Source organism: Larimichthys crocea, chromosome XVIII (assembly GCF_000972845.2).
Source record: "Larimichthys crocea isolate SSNF chromosome XVIII, L_crocea_2.0, whole genome shotgun sequence".
NCBI classification, from domain to species: domain Eukaryota; kingdom Metazoa; phylum Chordata; class Actinopteri; family Sciaenidae; genus Larimichthys; species Larimichthys crocea.
In genome coordinates, this window is record NC_040028.1 from 17,734,055 (window position 1) to 17,761,798 (window position 27,744).

A 27,744-nucleotide genomic window follows, 5' to 3' on the forward strand; every position below is an offset into this window, starting at 1 on the left:
AGTTTATAGTAAGCATGCCTCGCTGGTCACTTCTGCATGGTACAACAAGCCTTTGAGAATGACGAGGGGTTGAATAAACATAGACACTTTTCAGACGAGAAATATCTGAGAAACACCTGGTTAAAGGTGCTGCATGTGTACAGTTTGCTTGTCCTGAAAGGTTTCTATAATTGGATTTGCTCGACATCATAAGCTGCAAATAAAAAGGAATCCACGTCAGAGACATGTTTTCCCTGCATGTGTCAGCATTACTCAGCAAGACCCCATTGAATTACGTCCATATTTGAGGATTCTGCAGGATCGTACGGAAAGAATTGTTGGGACGTCGGCATTGGACTGTGGTTTTGCAGAATCATCCAATTGACTTTCTTGTCTGGGGCTTAAGATCACAAGACTACAAAGAGTTACTCAAGCATTGTGTTACCCGATCACTCTCAGGGATTAGATGAATCCTCAAGATCACTGGACTAAATCAATTTCAGTATCAGGAATCTTAATTACTCTACATTTTGTAATATTCTAGTCTTATTTTAATGGTTTAATATACAGTTCACAATCCTAGATCAAATGTCATATCCTGACAGAGTGGTCTCTGGTCTTGAAGAACTTCCTCAATGTTGGAAGACAAACCATCAAACAGAACTATCAAGTATGAACAGTGGGTTACAGTTTAGAAGAAGCAGAAACAAGTCCTCCGGTTGTGTTTGTCCGGCATGGTGCTTCCCTGCATGCCTGGATTTGGTGGGTGCATGTGTGAGCCCCTCGCACCGCCTTTCCCTTTCAGGTGCAGCCCACGGCCTCTCATCGGTGCTGCAGATGCTGCTGAGCTACCAGGACCTGCTCAGCGGGCAGAGAAGGATTTGGTGTGGCAGAGCGTCGATTTCCTCATGAACCAGGAGCAGAACTGTAACTGGCCTGCGGAGCTGGGCGCCCATCGAGAGAGAGAACGAACTTGTGCACTGGTGCCACGGAGCCCCAGGGTACACGTCCGTGAGATGTTCATAGTCGTCTTAGCTGCTGTTTCTTCGTTGAATTCACGTCTCCATTCTTTCGTGCAGGTGTTGCGTACCTGTTTGCTAAGCCTACCTGATCAATAAGAAACCGCAGTATCTGGACACGTGTATCCGGTGGGGAGCTCGTGTGGCAGAAAGGTCTGCTGAAGAAGGGACCTGGATTTGTCACGGGGTTGCCGGCAGCTTACGTCTTCCTCCTGCTTTATCGGCTCACCGGCAACTCAAAGTACATCTACCGTGCTCAGAGGCAAGAAATCTCTCTGTTTCCACAGATTTCAGAAATACTGAGGCATGTAGGTCAAGCTCCAACACTGAAACAAAACCAAAGTTGAAATGTTGAGCCACTAGGGGTCGCACTTTATCCATAATGAAATACCTCAAAGTTGGATGAATTGCCATGAAAAATTTGATTAAATATTAATGATGAATCTTTGGTGATCTTCCAACTTTCCTTTTGCGCCACCATGAAGTTCACGTATTGAATGGTTTGCCATGAAACTCTATCAGGGACTTGACCTCAGCGCCCTCAGTGGTGCAGTAGCTACTGCCCATCAGCTGTAATCTAAAATGTCACTTTCTATTTCATGTCTCACCGCTCATCTCTCTTTCCTCCCCAAAGGTTTGCAGAGTTCCTCTTCACTGAGGAGTTTGACGGCTCCCACTCCGTGACCAGTGTCTGCAGTCTGTTTGAAGGCCTGTCCGGGACTGTTGCTTCCTGGTCGACCTCCTGCAACCGACCAGTCAGAGTTCCCTCTGTTTAGTGTCTTTGTGTGAATGGACCCCAGTTTACTGCTGTTCACTGACCCGAACAAACATCACCCCTTCCCTCTGAAATTCACCTGAAATAGAATAAGAACGTGGATTAAAATGGGAGTGGGATGGTGTTTGTTTGGGGTTTTGAAAATCATGTTTGGTACCGTCGCAGCAGAAATAAAAATTATCTGATCTTTGTGTCTATACTAAAGTGGATGTGCAGCTTCTAAGCTTTGCCAGATTTATTCCACTGACTGCAGCATTGCCCATTTCAGTTTACAATGTAGTAAATCGCACTAAAGCAGGGTTTCAAACGTGAGGTGCGTAGAAGAGAGGCTACGTGTCTCTCAGACTTTGAAAACCTCTGCATTAAAGTATTGGCAGTCAGAAAAGTGTACTGCTCGTACCATCGATTGAAATTGCAGCATATTGTACAAAGACGCTGCTCTCAGGTCAGAAAGACACATGCACATACCCATTGACAGCTAAAAAAATAAAATAAACGCATATACACCCACGTCACACAAAAGCAAGTGTCACATAATGCCTTTAAAGTTTTTCTACCACTCCACCAGCTGAGTGTCACATATCACAGCCCTTTGAATTGTGTGTCTTTAGGGTATGAAATTACTTAAATTATTATTATTAATCTTTAATAGTAAATATAACGGAGGGATTTGATACTGGGCTCATAAAAGTTGGGCAGAGAGAACAGACATTAGAGAAATGTAGTGTCGTCTCACTTTGCACTGTGCAACTCGCCGTGTGGTAAACGAGGTACGCTGTTTGTATATTCGATGTTTCAAACTGTGTTAGATAACGTATGAGGGATCTTTGAAATGTTCATATGTCGTGATTTGTTATGACTTACCCTGGTAAAAAAAACCTCTGATGTTAGACTGTAGGTTTGTGACAGAGACAAAGAACAAAAGCGTCGGTGTGAGATGAATTTCTTTCCAGTGCCGTCTGTTCAAGATGCTACTCAGTTATGTGGATTTATCTTTAAATAAATGTAATATGAGGCCTTACACACAAATTTCTTGCATTTGGATATGATCGGATCTCTCTGTCGACGACATTGGAAAGTGAAAAAGCTTTGGGGCGGCGCTTTGGCGCAAAAAAAGGTGATATAGCAAACCAAAGCAGGTTCCCACGCTAACTGTGCCTGTTGTGGAATATTTTAAGTGTGTGTATGTGGTGTGTGTTGTGTGTGTGTGTGCTGATTTCGCATTAGCAATCCGAGCTGTCCAAGGATTATTGTTATTAATAAAGTGTCCAAATAGAAAAATTTTGTTCTTAGTTGTCTGTAACACACCTGAACATAAATGACATCTAACTGATATGAAAACATTATTTTTTATAGCATCCAGCCTGATCCCTGACAATATTTCCAGTTAACCGATGATAACAAATGTCTGTAGAGCTGATCACTTACATCACTCTGTTTCATTGTGATATGGTTTTTTTCTGTTTCACAAGAGAAGAAGAGAAAGCAAAAACACTGTCTCATCATTAGCTCACACGAAACCATTACCTTGTGCAAAGTAATCATGGTTGAGAGAGGAGACTAATTGTTTATGCTTATAGTTAATGTGTTTCTAGTCTGCAGACACTCAAGGTGCTTTTACTTTCACCTGTTCAGACACTGACAGCCTATACTCAACTTACTTTTTTATTTTATAGCTCCTTTCATGCAGAATGTACCCAAAGTGCGTCACAGCAGCAGAGTAAAAACAGAAGTAGTGATTAACTAACAGTTCTTAAGGTAAGAGAGCAGTTGCATGAAAAACTTTTAGAAGCCCACTTTAGCATAAACAAGTTGTGACCACAACATTGGAAGAAAAGGAAAAAGCATAAAACTACAACAACGAAACAAATAAGAAGTCAAATTAGGACCTATGGGTAAAAAGCATATTTAAGAACAGTTGCAGTAAAAGTAGTAAGACTGTACAGTGAATAAGCACCAGAGATGAAAGTAACAGGGAGTGATCAGGACCTAAAAACACAGCAGTGAATGGCACCTTAGGTAAAAGCCAGGCTAAAGAGATATGTCTTAAGTTGTTTCTAAAAAATGTCTACAGAGGTGCAGTCCCTCAGATCCAGAGATGGGGGCCGCAGCAGCTAAAAGCGGCCTCACCAAACTTCTTTGTGGAGGTTCTGGAGACAACTAGGAGTCCAGATGCCGAGGATCTAAGGGAGCTGCTTGGTACATACTTTTGTAGCATGTCACAATTCGGTGATTTAAAAAAACAATAAGAGAATCTTAAAATCAATTCTAAAACTAACCGGTGCGAGGCTTTTAAAATGGGGGTTATATGTGCCCTCTGTCTGGTCTTTGTCAGTACTCGGGCTGCAGAGTTCATTAGCTGCCATGCAAGGTGCCAAGTCATCAATTTAGGAGCTAATCATTCACACACCGACGGAGAAATCTGGGGTTGAGTATCTTGCCAAAAAAAACACTTTGTCATGCAGCCTGGAGGAGAAACAGAAGGAGAAACTGAAAGGAAGTTTATTTAAACATGCATCATAGAACAAGGGTAAGTACCTGACTTACCACCAAGAGTGGAAAACTGCCAAGAGCACAGTCTAAGGATAAAACAACCTCATTTTAATAAATGAGATCATGAACGTGGAGACACAAATAGGCCGGTGATCGTGCTAATAACACTGAAATCTCTTTAAATGATTCCTAAGAGGAAAACTTGACCCAATAAAATCAGTTCACTGACAATAACTTTCATTTGAATTTTGCTCCCTTCACCTCTGTTTTTATTTGTGTCTTTTAGTTTATTTGCCCTTTAATGTTACACTGACTTGTAACCAGGTGATCTGTGTCATTCGTACGTCTTGTTCTCACACTGTGTAACTTTGTGCTCTGGGTTCAATCACCCATGAGAAGTCTGTAACGCTTCACAGTACTAAGTCACACACCACCAACTACTTCACTGATGACACTGGATCACATTTAATGGATGTGAGTTTCCTGATGGACAGTGAAGTTAACTGCTGCCAACTGTAGCTGCTGTTAGCTCAGTTTGTCAGTGGTAGTGTTTGTACCACAGGCGTTTTGGACCACCAGGAAGAAGAAGAGGAGCGTTCATAAATATCCTGACGAGGAGTGGAGCCGTTGTCGTGCCAGAACAGGAGCTAGACAATGATGCACTCAGGGGGCGCTAAAATGCAAAATGTACTAGTTTCTACTCAATGTTGATTCACTTAAATACATAAAAACTCATTAAACATGTGAATAATAAAATAACTAAACTGAGTTCATGTGTTGTGTTTACAGTCAGACATGAATCCACTGACACCCCGCAGGGCGCGTTCCTTGTCGTGCGCTCTTGCGCCCCCCGCAGACTCTCTGCGGGACAGCACTCAGCTGTGAAAACATCCCCCCTCCCCTCTTCTCGTCTCTCAGATGAGCTGCTGCGGCGGCGGTACAAGCCGACACACACAACGCCGTCCTCTCCCGCGGGGTTAAATCACAAAGAAAAGAAAAGAAGAAAAAAAATGTGGATGGATGTGCGCACCCCGAGCGAAGCAGCGCGCCGCAGGAGTCCCCAAATGGCGGAGTGAGTGAGGATGCGACTCCCCAGTTCCATCTTTGTGTCGGTGTCTCTGTTCACGGCCGAGACCACGGCAGCTCTGTACCTCAGCTCCACGTACCGCTCAGCTGGAGACCAAATCTGGCAGGGGCTCACGCTCCTCTTCACGCTCGTACCGTCCGTGCTCGTCCAGCTGACTCTCACCTTCATCCACCGGGACCTGAGCAGGGACAGACCGCTGGTTCTGCTGCTGCACATCCTGCAGCTCGGACCCATTGTCAGGTCAGTTTGTTTATCTCCATGGTGTCAAAAAAAAAACACCCACAGGTGTCGTGTCCACGCTGATTTACCCCCCTACATGTCCGGCCTGCCTGCACATAAGCTGCTTACGGATGGTTTGGTGAATGCATTGCGCAAACATGCTGTTGTTTTCATTTTCTCAGGCCTTTTTTTGTCTTTGTTTTGCTTACACGCCACTGCAGTGAATGGATGTCTGTGCCATTTAAAAGCTGATCAATGCATATCGATATGCTCCACACACCCACAGAGCTGCAGCTGTTTGTATACTTTACATTAGATCTCCTCTCATAGTGTGATGTCAGATCTTCAGCCTTGATCTCACAGGCCGAGCTGTGTCTGATTTATCCACGCCTGCTGCTGGAGGACCTGACATACTTCCACACTGATGGAGGAGGGGAGGGGAAACCTTTCAAACATCTGCTCACATGTGCTTTAAATCATAATAGGCCTGTTCTCTGCCTGCAGCATCTGTCTGATCTGTAGGAATCTGAGCTTAATCCAGTTACCTACTGTACACACAGGACATGCAGTGTGGTAATGTTATGAACCCACTCATCTCCTGTACTGATACAGCTAATCAGATAATCAGATAATCAGCTAATCAGATAACAGCGTGTTTTGTTTGCTCTCTGTGATTTACAGAGTTTTCTGATGGACAGTGAAGTAAACTGTAGCTGCTGTTAGCTAATGGGTTTTTTTAAAGCTCTCAGAACACCAGGGTAGTGTTAATGTTTCAGATGTTTTAGATCACCGGGAAGAAGAGGAGGAGGTTTACAGGGTGAATACAGACGGTGTCGTGCCAGAACATGAGCTGGGCAAGCAGGCAATGTAACCGTTTTCAGCAGCCTCTATGAATACAATGACAGTTGACAACTGGCGTTGACGTTGGTGAGAGCTTGGTGAAATAAAAAAGGCTGAAAGCTGGACGTCTTGTTGTGGGACTGCTAAGTAATATTAGCTGGTCGCTCGCTAGTTTTATGATCATAAGTAATGAAATCACAACAGATTTTTTTTGCATCCACATTTACCACAGTAGTGTTAAAAATCGCTGGGTGAATGCTGACAGGGAGTAGAGCCGGTGTCGTGCCAGAACAGGAGCTTCTGTGGACATAATGTCAGAGGCAAAAACAACAAAGAGGACGTGGACAAAAGCTTGTAAGAGAAAAGGAGAGAGTGACCGAGCAGGAAGCTGCTGAACAAGAGTAAATCTGGGACTGACTTTTAGTGGCTGGTGAGAGCTTGGTGAAATAAAAAGGCTGAAGGACAGACGCCGAGCTGGGCTGACTGTTGTGGGACTACTAAATAATATTAACTGGCTGCTATGTCTTGTGTTGTTTCGAGCATAATCACATAACATACATGTGTACAACTGTCAATATTTACCACCAGTAAATATTTAGTAAAGACACCCCACAACAGAAGGGACAAACCTGCTGCCATAGCGTGGCCGTTTACAGCGACCTGTCTCTGTGACCAGATGGGAGCAGTATGAAGGATGAGCTGAGGGGGTGGAGGCTTGGCCGGGGGTCATGCTGTGTGTGTGCTCTGTGTGTAATGGCTTTACTGCTGAGGCCTGAGAGATTATTATGGTTATCAATTCGTCTTTTTTTGAATACTTTGGCTCCTGAAATGTGAGAACTGGAAAACTTCAGGAAGATGTGATCATCATATTGGTAAATCAAGAAAATAAGAGGCAGATTTATTTAGAATAAAATATAATAATTGTTAGTTGCAACCCAAATAGGTAGGTAGAGTATTTTACTCTCTGCAGGGGATGCTGGAATTTCAGCATTCTTGTGTTACAAGCACAAACAGGCCTTTTGACGTCCACTCAAACAGGCATGAGGGGGTTAAGTTTCAGTGGCTAGAGAGCATACAGCTCCATTCATGCAATATATATATAAAAGAGAATAAAATAAAATGTGCATTCTTATTTAGACAAAGTCAGTCCAAGTTATGTCCTGTATGTCCATTATCTACTGTTCAGAGAAGTCTCCTCTCTCTGCACAAAGTGTGATGGCAGTGGGCAGCGTCCTTTTTTTACTGAACACACTCTGCTGTTCGACCAGTAGGTCGTGAAGGGAATGTGAGCTGTTATTGAAAACGATTAGTCAACTCACTGACAGAAAATTTAATCTGCAACGATCTTCGACATTTGAGGTTTTATTGATTTGAAGGTTTGTACGTGATGGCAGCGTGTAATTTCACAGTCGCGGGAGAAAACATGATGAAACACGGCGCAGAAAATAAAAAGTGAGAGCATAAAAATAAGGGTGATATTAAAAAGTGTGCTGACACTTTAATCATACAAACAAAGTCTGTAATATCTGCTGACATTTCTACAATTATTAAAATCTAAACAAGCCCTTTTGTCATACAGTAGGTCCCAGAAAACGTCTCTTTAATCTACTGAGCACAGACTGTCAGTCAGCGAACACAAATGAATCCGTTTTGTTGCTGACTGAGTCAGTTAAACAGTAAAATACCATTTATTCTGCAGGTCCAGCTCCTCAAACATGTAACGTGTGCTGCTTTTCTCTGTTTTATATCATCGTACATTCAATATCTTTGGAGTTTGGACTGTTGTTCGACAACACAGCTGTTAGTTGCAGCCATAACCACACTTAATGGTTTGTCACTATTTCAGCTTGTCAATATAAACAGTCAGTCAGACAGAGACAGTATATTAAAGGCGACCCAGTAACATCCATCAAACATGTTTTAGTTTTATCAGTTGAACAGACGTGTCTCACAGCTTGTTGGTTCCCCAGCAGCGGCCTCTGTGGACCTGACCCGGCCCGTTTCCTTCAGATGATTACTGTTCAGACTTCTACTTGTGACCTCAGTGGAGAGCACATCTAAGAATAGCACATGTCTCCGTCGGCTTCTTATCTCTGACAACACAACCAGAGAGGGGGGGATGTCCGTTCTCTCTGCTGACAGCTCAGCGGTGCTTCCTTTTCTCGGAGCAGTCGCATCCACCAAAAACAACACTTCAAATATTATAAACAGAGCGCCTATCATGTCACGTCAATGCTGCCATGACCCCGCTACACCCTCGAACGCTCGTCTCATATCAACACCTCTGGCTTCCATTTAGAAACGTTAATTCAGATTAGAAATGTTAATTCAGTTTACAAACTTTAATTCAGAATAGAATAGAATAGAATAGGAAGCTTTTATTGTCATTGTACAGCAGACGTACTGTAAGCACAATGAAATTACAGGGGGCTTACGACGAGGTGCTGGTCCTAACATAGCTAATAAGACAAGATGAAAAACCACAATATAAATACAAATGCAATGCTCAAAATATATATATGCTATACAAAAATACAAGAGGTACTCATAAAAAGTGAATGCTGCATCTTGCTTGTATTTGCATAGCAAATGGTAAAAGCAGGATGTTACATGACAGGGGTTGTTGCACATTATTACACAGTTATTGCACATTAGGTTATTGCACAGGAAGTTATGAAGGTTATAAAGTTATTGCATGTTGGGGGGCTAGTGCATTCAGCATGGTGATGGCTTTGGAAAAGGAACTGTTTGAAACTGAATCTGTTTGTCCTGACTCAAGTGCATCTGTAGCGTCTGCCAGAGGGCAACAGGTTAAACAGGTAGTGGGCGGGATGGGTGTTGTCTCTCGTAATGGTCTGCGCTCTGCCAAGGTAGCGAGATGTGTAAATATTAGTTTAGAAACTTTAATTCAGTTTAGAAACTTTAATTCAGTTTCGAGACTTTAATTCAGTTTAGAGACTTTAATTCAGTTTAGAGACTTTAATGCAGTTTAGAGACTTTAATGCAGTTTAGAGACTTTAATGCAGTTTAGAAACTTAAATTCAGTTTAGAGACTTAAATTCAGTTTAGAGACTTTAATTCAGTTTAGAAACTTAAATTCAGTTTAGAGACTTTAATTCAGTTTAGAAACCTTAATTCAGTTTAGAGACTTTAATTCAGTTTAGAGACTTTAATTCAGTTTAGAGACTTTAATTCAGTTTAGAGACTTTAATTCAGTTTAGAGACTTTAATTCAGTTTAGAGACTTTAATTTAGTTTAGAGACTTTAATTCAGTTTAGAAATCTCTGGTCACTTGGCGGCAGCATAAACAAGTTGTGAACACAACATTGGCAAAGCTTGTGAGCAAAGCTGTTGCTTATTTACACATCCAGCAGACACAAACAGACACTATCGTTCATTTGGAGTTTGTTTCTAATAAAGTGTATTATTCACTCTTCTTTTAGCTCCGTTTTGGTCTCCAACAACTCCTGAGTGGAGATCTCTGTTCTGGTACCTGCGTCTGTCTGCTGTTTGGTGATGGACAGGTAGTGTACAGTGAAAACAGCTGCTAACATCAGCCAAAAAACGCGATGAGAGAGAGAGAGACAAAACCTGCAAAAAAGTTTCGAGTGGGAAGAAGAGCTGAAAGATGCTGTAAAGTTTTGTAGACGCTGAGGGTGCAGAGTGTGTGACCTTAATCACTTCATCCTGAGATATTTTCACGTCTGAAAAGCCTCTCGCAGAATTTACAGTTTTATTCATTTACATTTTTTTTTAATCGAGTCAGCGAGGCATTGATGGTGCGTGCCACTCCAGTGTGGCTCAGGCTGATAAACAGTCTGTCCTTTAACACCCCTGCGGCTTAAATCCCCTGCCTTGCTGTTTTATTGGCACCGTGCATCAGCGCTGCCTCAACCTCTGGCCCTTTGCCCAAACTCAGCACTTCAATGTGTTTAGTATCTCACTGGCAGATGACTGACTGTGACTCTTTAGACGTTCATAATAACACAGAGATAAATACTGGTGCCCATGTACTGTCGGGTAATATTAAAAATCACCTCTGCTTTAATTGTTTTCTGCAGCAGAAATTGCTTTTGTTACGCTGAGTTGAGTTGAAGCAATGAATTAGTCATCATGCAGACCTTTATTGAAGCTCTGTTAGTGCTGGAATAATTAGTCGATCAAGAGAAAATGAATCTGCAACAGTTTGCTAATCAGTTAATTCATTTATCAAACTTGTGTGAGTGATTTCTGCTTTTACCTTTTCGATTAGGGACTGCTGATCTGATAAAACAAGCTGATGTGATGCAAGGCGACTCGTCCGGGATGCACCTCACCTCCCCCCCTAAGTCACCGTGACCCTGATGAGGATAAGCTGTTACAGAAAATGGATGGATGGACCTTGTGCTTCAGTATATTTTGACATTTATATAGACAGAAACATTTATCAACGAGTCAAAAAATCAAATCAATAGATCAATCAGTGAAAATAAGCGTTAGCTGCAGCCCTAAACTGCTGAAATATCTTCAGTACAGCTTCAGCCCAATGATTGGATCTCTGCACGGTAAGCGTCTGACATGCTGGAAAAGATCAGCTCAAAAAAATCTAATCTGTGTTTTTAAGAGTTCCTTCAGTGAAGTGACATTTCTCACGCTGTGCTGCTGTGGGAAAACACTGCAAGGTTCATTTTTTATTTGATATTATCAAACAGGAAGACTTAAGAAATGTGAAATATCTCAACAGCTATCAGACGGGTTGCGAAGACATTCGCCCTCGGGATGAAGCGTGTCCGACCTCAGATGCACTGTGTTTAACTCTGTTTACATGCTGACGCTCAACACAGTTCAGCCAGACAACTCGTCTGTATGCTCCACGCTGATATGTACATATTGAGGAGCGATGAGCAAATATTTTAAACCCACAGAGAAGTGATGCTGAGGCTGAATGAGGACAGCAGTGGCAGTGATGAGCGGGAGGCGAGGGGATGGGAAATATTTGCAGCTTAAATAGGTCGGCATAGGTGTTTGGATTGGATGTCAAGTGTGTATATATGCAGTGCAGCTCGAGTTGTGTGGGTGAACTAGCTCGCAGGTGTTGCTCTATTAAATGTTAAACCTGCTAACACATTGTTATTGTCAGTGTGAGCATGCTGAGGTGAGCGTTCAGCTCAAAGCAGCACTGACTGCAGACTCTTGTTTCTCTCAGCTTGTCTGGTTCTGGTGTGTTGGTGATGTGGTTTTGGGTTATCTCTGTGTTAACGTGGTGTGTGTCCCTGTTCAGCCGAATCGATGAGATGAAAATCATCCGCAGATGAATTAATGATGAAGTTTATTTGCAGCCTCTCGGTGAGTCTGCAGCTCTTAACCTAAAGGTGTCCGCTGTTGCTTCGCTGCAGGTGTCTGGAGGCGTTCTGTATCTATGGCAGTGTGGGCCGCGTGGAGGAGCCTTATGTCAGCATCACCAGGAAGAAGCAGATGCCTCGCGGGGGTCAGTCTGAGGAGGTGGAGCGGCAGGTGGGGCAGGCGGAGGGGAAACTGTTTACACACCGAGCAGCCTTCGCCCGCACCTCTGTCATTCAGGCCTTCCTGGGATCTGCCCCCCAGCTCACCCTGCAGCTCTACATCTGCGTCCTGCAGCAGGGAGTCTCCATCGGAAGAGGTGAAGGACTTTAAAGTGTAACTTTCTGATCCAGCTCCACAGCGTCACCGTGATGTGGGCTGATCAGCTAAGTGCCATACTGGAAATAAGAGGATGGTGTTTTCATGAGTTAAAGTGGCGTTATGTAACCCCCCTTCACCGATATCGAGGATGGAAAAGGGTTATTCTCTCTGCCAGTTGCTGCAGATCTGGAGTCAGGCTGTCCGACTCTTCACATGTGCGTGGGAGGGAGAGATTTAATAAAGGTTCACTGAGTCAAACTAGGACATCTGGTGGTTTGAATCAGGACAAAATGAAAGACGTTATAGATGCATAAATCTTGTTTCCTCAGCTCCTGGCAGTCTGACACTTCTATTTCACGCTTCCTGATCTTAACAGGCTGAATGTGGCAAATGTGAGCTTCAGGGCCTTTAAAGGATTAAATACATTCATGGTTTTGTCTGGTGTTTGTAGTGGCAATTAAGAGATCCTTCATTATGAAAGTCCAATATTTATCTGAAGTTAATGAAGCTTCATCGAGTTAATCAAATTTACAGTCTTTTGTTCAAGGAAACATAAAGAAGGAATTGGTACTCAGACTGAAGCCTTGTTTTATCTTCAGAAAAGGACTGTGGACTTTGTCATCACTCACTGGAAACATGAAGGAGTCCTTTAGTGTGACGTTTCTCTTTACGCCGTGTAAAATAATAAGTACCATTAAAATGCAGCAGTGTGAGTGTTCACACAGGAGCCAGGTTTATTCCTAATAATAAGATTAGTTACTGTTGTTGAATCCCGAACAGAACCAGAGTTAATTTGGTGGAGTAGTTAAAATCTTTGACTCTGGCCTGAACCTAAAAAATCAGCTGACCCGAGGCAGGCCGGATGAAGCCTGGTTGCTCAAACAAACCACCTGTCAATCAAAGCGTCCACACTCTTAATCCTGCATAACTTTAAACTTTAATATAATCTGAACAGGTGAGTTCCCTCAGTACAGTTGTCATGAACGGGGAAATTAGCTACAGAGACCAAAACTGTTTTTTGTACCAGGCTGTAAACATAGTTACTAAGTGCTTTACAGTAAGGCATGGCACAATAAAACTAACAACTATAGCAACAAGTCAATAAAACATTATTTAAATATATAATGTAGAAACAAGCTGAGAAAACGTATTAAAACTTATATTCTGTCTGAGTTTGTGTCCTCATGTTTCTCTCTGTGTCCAACTCCAGGCACACTGATGGTGATCTCCCTCCTGTCTATCGTGTACGGAGCTCTGCGCTGCAACATCCTGGCCATCAAGATCAAATATGACGACTATGAGGTGGACGTCCGGCCTCTGGCCTATCTGTGCATTTTCCTGTGGAGAAGCTTCGAGATCGCCACCCGCGTGGTGGTTCTGGTTCTGTTCAGCTCCGTGCTGCAGCTCTGGGTCCTGCCCGTGGTTCTGCTTAACTTCCTCGTTTTCTTCCTCTACCCGTGGATCCTGTTCTGGCACAGCCACTCGCCGTTCCCCGAGAACATAGAGAAGACCCTGACCAGGGTGGGAACCACCATCGTGCTCTGCCTGCTCACCTTCCTGTACGCAGGCATCAACATGTTCTGCTGGTCGGCCGTGCAGGTGAAACTCAATGACCCCGACCTCATCAACAAGTCCCAGAACTGGTATCGCATGGCTGTGTACTACATGTTGCGCTTTGTGGAGAACGCCTCGCTGCTTCTGCTGTGGTACATCTATAAAACCGACTTCTACAAGTTCATCTGCGCGCCGCTGCTGCTGCTGCAGCTGCTTGTGGGCTACGCCATCGCCATCTTCTTCATGCTGGTCTTCTACCAGTTCTGTCACCCATGTCGGAGGCTCTTCTCCTCCAGTATGACCCAGGGCATCTGGAACTGCTCGTCCCTGCTCTGCCTCATGTGCAACTCTGCTTCGCCGCAGAGCAGGCCGCTTGGGAAATCCGTCCTGGAGCCACCACTGAGCCCGACGTCGCACAAAGAGGAGCCCAACGTCAGGGCCCACGACACGGTCAGCGACAGCACGGACGACATGCCTAACGAAACAACGTACGACATGCTCAACGAAACAATCTATGACTCTCTGAACGAAGTGGGCAATAATATATGCGGTGGAATCAACGGTGACATCAGCCACGGCGCAACCTGCAACGCTTAAAAACAAAAGTGTGCCATTCAGAGGAACAACTCGGACAGTTATCACGACCCTCTGTAACCTTTTTAAGTGCCACATGAATCCCTCTGTGAGTTGAGTTTACACAAATCTTTAATTTCATATATATCCATCTCAACTCCGTCTTTTTTCTACCGCCGTCTCCGTCTCCTACAGTACATGAAGCAACATGTGTCCTTAAACTGGAGACTTTATCTTGGCTGCAAAACATGCATCACTCGGGTTAAGTCAGCCTGCAGCAGGTCTAAGGACACGTAGAACAGCGACAGTTTTGGACTGTGTCCACTTGAATGCTGCATCGCTGATCACAAGGAGGCGTGCATTTGAATTGATTGTATTTAGTATCTTTGGCATGGAGGTGTGCATGTGCAGGGGCGTCTGTAGGGTTTCTTCTGAACACCCTCTCTCATCCCCCTCAGCTGGATTTGTGGCCGCAAGCAATCAGCTTTTTTTGTTTTTTTACACATTAATAAGAGCTTTATAACTAACGTGCTGCTTCTGTGATGTAGTTGTGCTTGACGACGAGATGCAAATCTCCGTATATTATTTATATAAGAGCCCGTTCGATCACCAAAAACACGTTACTGTAAAGCACGGACACCTCCGAGCGTCACGCTTTTTGCACGTTTACAAACTGGATTTAAGTGGCTTTGGTTGCAGCAGCAGCTGTAGTGATGTGAATCTTTCGCTTTGTCTGGATGTATTTGCTTTTTTCTGATTCTCACGCTTGTCACACGTCTGTCAACTCTGTGTCTGTACGTCCCATTAGTTATTTATAATGATATATAATATTTACACCGAGTGCACACAAAGACAATTATATCTAATTGGGATTGCTTATTTTCAACCTTCTGACGTGTAACTGTGTGTGAGAGAGAATGTCAGTGTTGTTTGTTTTGTGTTTTTGCACTAACTCCTTTTTGCAATATATCCGCAGAGGGATGACAAACCCCGGGTATGCTCCCAGTCCTAATGTTTGTACAAATAAAGAAAAAAAGAATATGAAACACCTATTGTACACGTCGAACATTCGCATACAGAACAAGATTTAAAAAATGCGTTTAAAAGATAAAAATCCAACTTAAAAATCTAAATAAATTTATATTTATATGTGGAAATTGTCACTGTTGTGTCTTTTTTGCCTGGTTGATCAAACAAGCCATCTGTAACAGCAGCTGCCTGTCAATCAAAGCGTCCACGCTCTTAATCGTGCATAACTTTAAGCCTTAATATAATGTGAACAGGTGAGTTGTATATAAATTCACCCTCAGTACAGTTGTCATGAACGGGGAAATTAGCTACAGAGACCAAATCTGTTTTTTGTACCAGGCTGTAAACATGTTTATTTCTGCTGTCTAACATGGGGACTTATGGAGACTGACTCACTTCTGCAGCCAGCCCCATGTGCAGTTTTTGGCTTTACTTCACAGACATGGAGGTTGCAGCTCGGTCACTACACGCTGTCCTGTGCTGACCTCCAGTGGTCGAAACAGCAAAATACAATGTTTCTTCTTTGTGTCACATTTCTGTTTTTTAGAGATCAACGTTCACTCAGACGCAGAGAGTTTTGTTAAATACGTTTAATGTCAGCGCTAAAGAACAATTCAAACTCATGACACGGCCTCTCTGAACGCCACAAACAGTTTAACAGAAGAATTTCTTTAGAGAAAAAGTGCATTTGTCTTTAAACAACTCCATCCTGGAATAACTCACATTAAATCATTGAAATAATGCAGACGAGGAGACGCTTTATACAAGAAGGCAGGTACTAAAACAACAGTCAAACCTTTTTTACTATAGAGCAACAGTTCAAGTCTTTCATCTGGGAATGTACTGAAGGAGATAAAACAAGTTTACAGCCGTGCTCGCAGCTCTGCGTGGCTTCATTTCACTGCACTGAGTTAAATCAGTTTAGTTTAGTGCAATAGCATAATAACATTTGATAATTAGACTTATTTAAAGCAGGGACGGGCACGAGCACTCGTTTTAAATCTAAGCATTTGTTCAATGTATCAAGTACTTAGACAAGACCAAGACCAGCCACTATGTAGCCCGATGTCCCTGCAGTCCCCTGAAGTAAAATCTTGAGTCCTCTTAATCTCAGACAAGACAGAGTAATAATGCATTCGATTCAGAGACGAGACCGAGACCTTCAAAGTGTGGTCTTGAGACAAAGAGCAGTCTTGAGTACTAGAACACTTGCTGGAGATAAACACTTCAGCTGTCTGATAATACAAATGAATGAGCAGTGCAAGTTTTGTAACATTAAACATGTGAGTCATAGACTAAAGATTGGCCGTCTCATTTCTAACACAGAGACTGGAGTTATGCTTTCATTAAACTTTGTGACATGACCATGAGTTTGCTCTAGATGAAAAGATGATCATCAAAGTAACTACAATTCATCCTGAGGCGGACGTGAATGTTCATCCGGTTGTTGTTGAGATGTTTCAGTGGTGGAGAGACAGACGCCTTGATGCTAGCATGACTAAAAACTATATAATGCACGGATTACAACATTTGGGACTTCATACATGTTGAGAAAGTCTGCTTCAGGTTTAATTCTGACCTTGGTCCCTGCAAAGCAACACGTTCTCTCAGTCACACTCGCACAGCGACGCAGGCCCTCGACTCACAAACCAAAACTTCTATCAGAGGGTCACGGTCACAGCGGCACAGCGACGGCGAACACGCTGACCACGCAGTACATGGTGCGATTCTCCCACCTCACCGTGCAGCTTCCTGAAAGACACGTTACACAGAAGTCTGCATCAAATTCCTCTTAATGTTTCTCCTCAAAGCTTCTGGTAATATTATTTAGAAAGCATGAGTCCAGGCATCGTTTCAGGGATGAAGCTTGGAGACATACACAGGTGTGTCATTACACCACCTCCATTTGGAGGTTCACAGGTGCACTTTGCACCTTTGTCAGCTGTAAACGAGTTGCTGAGTCGTTCAAATTCAAATTTCTGAGCTGAAAAGTTGGTGAACTCTGTACCAATCGTGCACACCGTGGCTTGGAAAGCTCTCCTTGCATCATACATGTCCCCGTCCCTGAAGCTGGAGGTTTTAACGCGGTGACATGCTTCGTCATGTTGCACAAAAACATCAGCTCACGTCGCCGCTTTTCGTCCTGGAGCTCTGTGGCATCTTTCCCCTCGACTTTTTAAATCCAATTAAAAGTAACGAGTGTCGCTGACCTCTGATTAATGTGCTGTAGAGTGAGGCGGGAGCTGCAGCTGGGCTTGCATACATGATCGCTGTTGCAGAACTTATAGTATCAGCAGTGTGTGTCCTATATATATATATATATATATACAGAGGAGCCCATTATGATACACATATGATATTTTCTTGCAGGTACATACAGTATATATGTATGTAAACAGTCAAGTTAAAATGTCAGAGGTCCCTTACAGACCACATCTGAGACAGGGAGGGCAACAAAACCTGTTATATCTGTTCAGATCTGATAAATCTGGCCTCGATCTCTGACAGATGTCATTAAAATATCAGCTTGGTATCAACTCGATCTCTGACAGATGTCATTAAAATATCAGCTTGGTATCAAATCTCAACACATTTTTGGTCCCAACAGAAATGTCTCATGTATTAAAAACTGTCTGATCAGGCTCATAAAGCATCAGGTAGACTGTAAGATCGTTTTATTTAGGCTGAGATCTCGTGTGGAAGCTCTCACCATCAGTGGCAGTGTCCCAGTAGCAGGAGTTTGCCGTGTGGAGACCGGCACCGCTCTTCTGCATGATGGTGCAGTTTACTGTGAAACACGGAGCCACATATAAACATGTTAACACGTTACCATCACAGCCACATGTCGCTGTACGTGACGGGCTGTTAGCTCACCAATGTATTTGAACGGCCGTCCTTGTTTCACCAGGTGAGTCAGAGAATGCTCCACGATGCTCGCCGTCCACTGGTTCACTTTGCTCTGGTTATACTCTGTCCCACCGATGACGCCTTCGATGCACTGAGACACGCAGAGGACGTCATCACATCATGGATTTATAATACAGTTTATTAATGCTCACAGGTATGAACGTGTTTTACCTCTTTAACTGAGCTGGTGGCCTCATCGGCGCTGAAGACGACCTGCAGGAAAATAAGACCAGAATTTTAGTTTTCTTTTCATATATTTCTAAATATATCCTTATATATTGATCCCAGCGTACTTCTGCTTCTGCATCTTCCTCACATATATCCATCTCACAGCACATTACAAATTAACTATATACACAGTAGAACTAAGGGAGCTTACATTTCTATTAATCTATTACGGAAAGGGAAGCTGCACTCAGCCTCAGTGGAGTCATACAAAGTCTGCTCGCTTTAGGGTTATAAATATGATCCATTTATTCCAGATTTGGTAGAATTTGTCCTTTTAAATCCTCAGAGAATGAGTCAGGTCTCTTCCTAAAAACAAAAGCAGACTGCAGAGTGAAGTGAGTCAAGGTGTGCTACAAAATTACACACTAGACTCTGAACGACCTCCACAGTTTGTACAAAGCTAGGACCCTCAGCCAGAGTTTAAAGTCTGTGTAACGTACGAATGAAGATGAAGAAAGAGGAAAGTGTTATTAACCACCCAGCCAAACATGAACGATTAAAAATTAGAGTTTATGAAATTAGGTGTCAAAATCAGGTAAAAATGAATTCTCAGCTCCAGGACTGTGACTAACTTTGAAACACTCTGAGCTGAGATGAATTTGTCTCTGTCTCTCTGCTCAGGGTGGCCTCATCAAGCCACAAAAATCCTGAGACTGAAAACTGATGAAAAACAGTTTGAACTCCTCATTTCAGTAATAATATATAGTTCAAAGTCTTTTCACGTGTTTCCAGCAACTATTTTCCAACATATTCAATATATTTCGAAATAAATCTCATCTCTGCAAAGATGCAGGACTAACAGACATAAAAACTCTTTTGTTCCTGCTGCCGTTGGCCTCCTTAACATCTCCACACACAGTTGTAATGTTACATGTATTTATTGTTGTTTCATGTTTGTGTTGTTTCTGCTGGCTGCACCACATATCGACCCCCTGGCATCATAAACATGAACTTAAACCTTGAACAGCAACAACACATTTCCAACTACAACAATAAAACCTCCTGACATACAATGAATGTAGCTTCACTGTACAGACACAGATATCAACAAAAATACATAAATACAAGCTCAACAGGTAAACTCAAACATTATATGTGTGTGTATAATAAGAAAGATACATAACACTTGTAGAATAAGACAATAGTACAATGGTGCTAATACTAATCCTAATACCATGACTAATCTATGTAATCTATGTACAGGTCATGAACGAGCTTTATTAATAAATATTATTATTTCTAATAAATGTTAAATGTGTAATTATGAATGTGAGCTTCTGTCGTTATATTAACATAATAAATGTGAATGAGACCACACCCTGATGGAAACACCGTTTACTCTCCACGGTGTGTTTGTTAAATTAAATATTATTTAAATGATGTTCACCTCATCTCCAGAGTTATATTCCTCCATGGTGGCTGACGCTGACACAGCGGTCTGTTGTTCTTTGTTATGGCCGGTGTCTGTGTGTGGAGATCCGGTTCATCTGCTGCTGCTGACAGACAAAGAGCGCACACACAGACCGCTGAGTGCGTCAGTGCGGCGCCTCACTGCGGCTCATCCACACACTACAGAGACAGACCAGGGCCAACGCTAGAGGGCGTCTCTGCACCTGTGTCTGTTATTATTATTATTATTATATATTTCAGCCTGTGAGTTCATAAAGGCAAAGAAGAAGAAGAATGAATAGAAATATAACATGTATAAGTCTGTTTTCATTAGTGTATAATAATAATCTTAAAGTTTTTGTTATATTAGACTTACACTTACACTTTATTGTACTTTACATCACATCACAGTACATTAGAACGGAATTTCGTTGCATAGGCTCAGAATAAAAACAGCAGACAATGTAAAAACTGTATAAATATAAAGGTTATGAAATATAAAATAGAATAAAATGTAAAAAAGAAACAGAAACAGAATAAAATTGTGACTTTTTCCCACAGAAATGTAGCAGCTGTAATGTAGTTACACTCAGTTTGTCTTAATTGGTTCCATGTCTCATTATTAACTCCCCTGTCATTTCAGATCCCACCTTTCAATCAGCTGCCCATCTCCTCACCTGCAGTCCATTTGCTCATTAGCCCCTCAGTGTACTGGTCCATTTCCACTTGATTCCTGCCAGATTGTCTATAGTTTTTGCCAAGCGCTCCAGCAATTCCAGTTTTTGACTTCTCGTCCTGACCCTGTTTGGCTTGTCTTTGGATACCTGCCTGTCCCTTGTCGGATTTGTTTGCCTGTTTGATCTCCTGGTTTGGACCCTGCCTGTTCCTTGGGCTGAGTAAATTAAACTTGTCTGCCTCAGAGTCGTGCTTTTGGGTTCTCCTTGCCAGTACCAGCAAACGTGACAGCAGCAGGATGTATTGTACAGTGAAACAGACAATATAAATAGTGCAAATAGAGTAACGGTTATCAGTGCAATCGAGTTTCCAGTATGTAAAGTGACTGGTAGGGGGAGTTTAGATTGACTGTGTTATATTGACAGCTGGTCTGCTTCCACAGAATCTGCCATGTTTCTACAACAAACACTGACTTTAAATGTTACTGTACTCACTCCTTCACGTTAGGAAGCAGAGCGTGAGGCGACAGGGTTGTAACCAGCGACTAGATGCCATTAAATCTTACACAGCGGTCCTTCAATGTGCAGTAAATTGAACTCTCCTTTGTAAAACAACGATCAGATTTCCACAGTAATCACACGACTGAAGAGGGTGCAGGAAATGCACCGTTTAAATTGGTAAATATTGTTAATGCAATCATTCAGCCTTTGCGCTCTGTTGGGATGGGTTCTGACTTTTAGTCCTCATACAAAAAGCTCATATTAAATTCACATGGAAAGTGTGTTTATGTGTGCATGAGTAAAATACTGTCTAATGTCATGTATGACACACCTGATGTGCCTCTGAATTAGACTCTGCGTGTGTGTTTCATAGTTCCTGTTATGATGTGATGCAGCGTGATGCTCATAACTATTTATTTTATGTTTGGTTGGTTGTTTATTTAACATGAACACTGCACAAACAGCTGTAACGCTCCCAAAGTGGTTCTTTATGGAGATGCCAGAGGGGACGTTTTTCAGTTCAGTAAATCTTTCATGGGACTATATGGGAATACTATGGGGATAACTCTGTTTTCATTAGTGTATAATCACCTGAAATTAAGAATCATTCTGTTTTTATTTACTTTACCGCGGGTACTCTTTCACATTATCTGCCTTTTTGAACCATCATGTTTCCACAGTAGCCCAGATAGGACCACCGTAGATCCTCCTTTTATGGAGTTTTCTATCCTTAGGTCACACGAGGTCACAGGGTTAGTTGCTTGGCTTTGACTGGGTGCCAGTCTATCTCAACACTGGTAGCCAGGGTCGAAGAGACCTATTGCTGCCTTCTTAGACACAGTAGATAGTTTCCGTTGATGTTCCAATCTGCGTACACCACCATGGGTAAAGACATTCTCTCTGGCTAATTCTGGGCGTGTAGTATTTGTGGTGTTATCTTGGGGTTTAAAGTCGATCCACCAGGATGAGTTGGGCAGAATGTGAGACCGACTCAGGCACTTCTGATGAACTTTGAGAGTGTCTCTAATTCTCCTTGGGCCAAGCGTCAATAAATAATACAGCATAAGACATCAGAGGCTCCTGAACACTTTCTTCCTTCCTGACCTCACCATTGACCTTTGACTTCAGCAATTTCTCCACAACATCCTTCACCTTTAACTCCCAATAGACTTTTTTTCACAGCAGCCATTGTGACATGAAATGAGGATTTTGTCCATTTTTGTTGCAGCAGAGACTTTCCAGCGAGCCGACATTGACCTGAATGGAACCTTCATTAGTATCACTGGATACTATTTAATGTCAAAATGTCTGCTGTGAAAAAAGGTCTAGTAGATCGTTAATTCCCTGAGATGTGAGCCTACCTGTGTCCTCTGAAGCTGTACAAACACCAGTTTAAAAAAGAACAAGTTGTGGTTTTACAGCAATGTGCTGGCATCAACATTAGAAGCTCAAAATCTGTCATGCTGGCCTCCACATCTAAGAATCGGCGAAGACGTGGATCATCGTTGAGTTGGCGATGAGTTAAATAAAAATTCAGACTCAGTACAGTTGTCATGATCAAGAAATTAGCTACAGAGACCAATATAGAACTCCTTTTGTTTGCATTCAGTCCCCCAAAGAACCTCAAACAGCCAGTGTAGTTAGCTGTAGTCTCATGTTCAACATAGAATATATAATTTAAAAAAAACAACAAATTGAAATAAGACATAAGCATTCAAAAGGACAGTATCATCTCAGGAAAGATACAGTGTGTTGAATGTGCTGAATACAGACAACAACATGCATAAAAAGACATGAAAAGAGACAATAGAGACAATAGAGGGTTATTTACAATGCCTAAACAAGCTGTATTGATCTGGAATATGGTCCCTGCAGCACTTCAGGCTTTTTTTCTCCCACAGAAGATGAACAATCCATTTATTTCATCTACGCACAGTGCTTTTAAATAAACTGTCAGTCTGCAACAGAGCTGGATATAGCCACAGAATTACAGACACCCCCCCAGAGGACCTCAGCAGGGAAATCCATACTACATAATGTATGACCGGTGACAAGAAGGAGTTTCCTTCAACCTGTTCAGAGAAATCACAATTTAAACGGTGTGTTGCATTAAAAAAATCAGGAGTTTGTGCAGAAATGCATTGACAGAAATGAAAGAAATTAGCTTATTTGTGTGAATTGCACACACACACACACACACACACACACACACACACACACACACACACACACACCACGCCCCCTCCTGTCGGGAACACCCTGGCTGTGGTTGGATTTGCGTCTTCAGACCGTGCTGCTGCTGCTGCTGCTGCTGAGGCGCACCGACACACTCACGTACGGGTCCCCGGACAGACTCAGCCGCCTGTTCACTCACTGTCCCCGGCTCCACGTCCGCCGTGTCCGCCGCAGCAGCCTCCAGGTAAGACACCGCCGCTCTCCGCAGGTCAGTCGGTAAGACTCCGGGACACCGCGCACCAAACACGGCGCTTCCTTCTTGGCATATGGCACAGTCAGTCAGTCAGCAGCGGGGTCGCTCGTCTCCAGAGTAAATAATGTTTTTATCTGAATAATTTCCTCAAGGTTTTCCGTCCATCATCACGACCACGACCTCAGAGGATTAGTCACACATCAGTGGGACCAGACAAGCCCCACTTCCCGGATAAAGTTAGGCGCGTTTGGGCAGGTGCAATGCAGCAAAAAGCGCATTTTCTCTTTGCTTCTCTGGTCGCTCTCGCTAGTTTCGACGGCGGATTAACTCAGGTTCAACTGTGGAGAAACATGTTAACTCAATCGACAAGCAGAGGTGTGTGGAAGCCAGGTGACATTCAGACCAATCGATCACCTGATTACCTTTTTTAAAAAGCAATTAAAGGAGTGACTGTTTAATGATCCCATCATGTGTCTGTGGTCATTAATGATGACCTTGTGTGTGAGTGACCAGGGATGTGTCAGGGCTCTGAAAAAGGTGACAGTCTGCTAAATGTCTGCAGGGCTGGCTCATGTTCAGTGTACCAGGACCAGGAGAGGTGTAAAGTACTCTGTACTCTGAGGAAACAACATGCTGAGCCCATTATAATTCACTTAGTGAGGTCGGAGGTAGTGTGTGTGTGTTTTCACAGCACTTATATGGGGGAGTGAGATTAAATAAATGGGATGTTTTGGAGGATTTGAAGCATCCTGATCCTCAAAGGAAGGATTGGATGCATGATGCATGCAGGATGTGTATGTTGGATTACAACATATGAGGCATGATTTGTTGGATGCAACTACCAAGTGCTCGCTCATGGTGGGAATTGTTGGGTCCCTATATGTGGAAAGTATCATGAGATTATCAAGTTTAAGTATCATCCTGCTCCACAGTCACATCATGTTCACATCCATGATTAGTTACGAGCTAAAATGTGATGGGGAGGTGAAACGAACGGTTTAATAACTCGTGACTCCAAACGGGAACCTGATCAGGGTCGACCTGCTGTGTTTTAACATGCGTTATATAGATGGTACGTGGAGACCTGAATATATCCTGAGGTGGTACACGGTGTAAAAAGTTTGCTGCTGTTGTTCTTTGTTTCATTTTTCATCGTCCAGTTTAAACAGCCAATCTGAAAACACAAAAGACGGACTCGACGTGGCCACTAAACCTGTCAGACAGGGTGGCTACCGGCCAGCCACAGGCAATATTTAGCCAGGGGTTTTCTATCAGGCTGGCAAACATTAGGTCTGTGTGTTTAAGGCTGGAAACAGCTGTGAATGAAAACAAAGCAGCTGGACTAATGTGTAAATATAACACCCACACAATCAATCGTTAATATTATGATGACGCATAAGGGATGTAATATTAAAGCTCTTGAAGTTTACAGTAAGAGCTTTCTTTTTTTTTCAACAAGACACGAGGAGAGAGACACGATTTACAGTGCTGTTGTTTCCATGAACAACAAGCCTTTTGCTGTGCGAGATATCCAGCCCTACTGTCATTTTTCATAGTGGCGCTTCACTAAATTGGTTCATTTGGCTCCTATAAGCAATAGATGCGGTATCTGCTGAGGCTGTTTTATCATTGTCACAGGGTAGAATGCCTCCCTAATGCAGAGCGAGGCTTTGTGCAGCTCTCACAATGCAAGGCAAAGGAGGGAGAGAATAAATGGGATGAATAAAGGAGCAGAGAAGCCGAGGGAATGTAGGGATTCCCTGATTTCTCTACATGCATGCAGGCAGCAGAGCTCATCCAGCGGAGCGGAGAAAAGCCCCGGGGAGTGCAGTCACACAGCGTAGAGGTCTGCATCTGCAAGATCTGGCAAGACAGAATAAAAGTACAGTGTGTGTGTGTGTGTGTGTGTGTGTGTGTGTGTGTGTGTGCGTGTGTGTGCAGGCACATACATTCACACGTCTGCTTTATTATGGCAGACATTTCTGTGACAGGCTGCTGCTCGTGGTGCCAGACTGATGTACTCTGTCCAACAAAACCAAAAGAGGCTGAAGCCGATATATTTGTTAAAAACTGAGTCTGTTTTTACTTTATTTAAATTTAAATTATTATGCCATTTAAAAAAACAGTTTAATGACGTACAGTTTGCAATGACAAAAACAAAACCGAGCTGAAAACCAAGCCGTGAAAGTGAAACCGGCTGCTCCACCTCAACTCTGTGTGAAGTAAACTGCTGCCAACTGTAGCTGCTGTTAGCTGATGGTAGCTCAGTTTGTTAGCCGGGCTGCCTCGCACTGGGGGCTCATAGCACCGGGGGGGAGTGTTAGTGTTTGTACCACAGGTGTTTTGGCCCCGGGAGGAAGAAGAAGAAAAAGAGGAGGAGGTTTTCAGGCCCGGAGATCAGGCGATTGGAGTCGGTGTTGTGCTAGAACCGGAGCTGGGCAAGCACTTTCTACATAGTAACAGAGATGACGTTGATGGAGGAAGCTAAGGAGAGAGTGAGCGAGCAAGAATCTGCCGGACAAGAGTAAATCTGAGACTTTTAGTGGTTGGTTAAATAAAAGTGGATGCTGTGTCTTTTTGTTTTTGACCTTGCTTGATGTTTGGCTGTTTGCAAAGTTGTCGACTTGCGAGTTTTTGATTTTAAGTTATAGGAGTGTGTGTGCGAAAGGCTTAACTGTTAGTACAAGACACGCAAACGTTTACAGCAGTTATATGTTACTATATTATAAGTATTATGTATGTGAAATAATGATAATAAATATAATATCTTTTGCAGTTTTCACTGCACTCTTGTCTCACATTAATCCTGTTTACATTGTCCACTCCCTGCTCATGTATCGTGTAACAGAGCTGTAACATGACACATGATACTGAGATGCACAACGTGAGTATTGGCTTTAAAGCCACTATAATCTCCCAGATAATTCCTCCAGATAAACTCTGCCGCTGTAACAAAGCTCGTCTGCGCTGCTGCTGCATTGAATAACGTCAGATCTCTGTAGCGCCGTGTCGTGCAGGGTTTCCCTCCCTCCCACGCACTGATGCCTCTCTCGTCCATAGCTGCGAGTGCTGCGTGTCCCATTTGCTATGCAGCGTATAGCTCTATGTGGCCTGAGAGATACCTCGTCCCCATTCAATCAGGGCACACAGCGAGGCAATCAGTGGAAGCCCATCCACATAAGAACACTGCAGATGTGGGAGGGGAGAGGAAAAAAAAACACCTCAAAGGCAAAAATGTAATTTGGAGGCAGCGCTGAGAGGGATGACTCAGTGGAGTGCTATAGATTACTGGTCAGAGAGTGATGCCTCTGTGTCGGCCTCCCTAAACCTCTAATGTGTACGGACCCATGCTCCTGTGGGCGCTCTCATGTTGACCTTTAACCTGTGTGGGGGGGTCGTGGGCTGTGATGGGATGATGGCAAATCGGGTATAGGTGTGGATATTATTTCCCTGTGTGTGTGTGTGCGCGCGCGCTGTGTGGAAAAGTCAACACAGCCATTAATTAGATTCATTGTGGGCTCGTCTCGCACATCAAGGTTTTGAATCAATAAATATATTTGAACAGATTAAAGGCAGCTGTAATGACATCAGTGGGTGAAAGAAACCATTTGAAACTACAGTCGGCCTCGGTGTTATGCAATAATAAGATTTAATCATCAGCAGAATAATGAATGAACATTAAAGACAACAGAGCGGGACTGTCAAATGACTCAGTTTGAAGTGCAATATTTTTTATTTGATGATATAGACTGGGTTATTAGCAAATTGATGACGATAATAATCAAAACACATTTAAAAAAATATGAGGTGAATTCAAGATTTCACGATTTTAATTAGATTCTTCATGCTTGGCGTTGAGAATAATGATAAAACAATCTTAACTCAAGCTCTACTTACTCTCAGAGATGTTTTCACAGCTCCGTAACTTACCGTTAAAAGTCAAGTATAATTAGCGTTTGGGTAATTAAAATAGGATGTAGCAGATATAATTAAGTCATAATACAGTATTATAATGATATGTATTAATCTGGTGAAGCTGTAGTATTAGTATAAAAGTATTTTAAGTCAATAAACAATATTATTGAATTAGCAGCAGGTTATGCAAAGCTCAGACAAAGTTAAAGGAAGAGTTTGACAGTTTTATTTTATTTTTAATTGGTTTTCTCGATATCAGCGCCACCTCTCTCTCATTCACTGTCTATGTCACTCGACCACGGCTCACTCTCTCTCTCAAACCATTGGTTAAAAACCAAATGTGTCACTATTTTTGCAGTGTACATTGTGAGTCCGACTCTGACTTATAGGCTTGGTGCATGAAATAAACAGAGCCAGAACACAACAGGTAGAGTATCAGAGTTTAGTCTATGCTACCTGTATCCTCTGAAGTTGTACAAACTCAAACTGTAAAA

The 27,744-nt window shown here is 42.8% G+C and overlaps 3 protein-coding genes and 1 pseudogene across 5 annotated transcripts in view; 3 read left to right on the forward strand and 1 right to left on the reverse strand.

Moving 5' to 3' along the window:
• The first annotated feature begins 816 nt into the window (after nt 1-816).
• LOC113748222 (lanC-like protein 3) lies at nt 817-1,934 on the forward strand (annotated as a pseudogene).
• Nucleotides 1,935-5,085: 3,151 nt separating this feature from the next.
• Nucleotides 5,086-15,332, forward strand: xk (X-linked Kx blood group (McLeod syndrome)). The gene is made up of 3 exons (XM_027291221.1): nt 5,086-5,593; nt 11,788-12,050; nt 13,263-15,332. The coding sequence occupies exons 1-3, from the start codon at nt 5,349-5,351 to the stop codon at nt 14,201-14,203; spliced, it is 1,449 nt and encodes a 482-aa protein (XP_027147022.1). The 5' UTR covers nt 5,086-5,348; the 3' UTR covers nt 14,204-15,332.
• Nucleotides 15,333-16,760: 1,428 nt separating this feature from the next.
• On the reverse strand, nt 16,761-19,945 carry LOC104932353 (dynein light chain Tctex-type 3). The gene is made up of 5 exons (XM_019261167.2): nt 19,731-19,945; nt 18,287-18,328; nt 18,083-18,206; nt 17,919-17,996; nt 16,761-16,960 (listed from the first exon to the last, which is right to left on the reverse strand). The coding sequence occupies exons 1-5, from the start codon at nt 19,755-19,757 to the stop codon at nt 16,884-16,886; spliced, it is 348 nt and encodes a 115-aa protein (XP_019116712.1). The 5' UTR covers nt 19,758-19,945; the 3' UTR covers nt 16,761-16,883.
• Nucleotides 19,946-23,165: 3,220 nt separating this feature from the next.
• The window catches only part of sytl5 (synaptotagmin-like 5), a 43,281-nt gene continuing 38,702 nt past the window's right edge, over nt 23,166-27,744 (forward strand). For all 3 annotated transcript variants that reach the window (XM_027291338.1, XM_027291340.1, XM_027291339.1), the window contains exon 1: nt 23,166-23,326. The gene's annotated coding sequence lies outside the window, so the exon portion shown is untranslated. The remainder of the gene's footprint in view (nt 23,327-27,744) is intronic.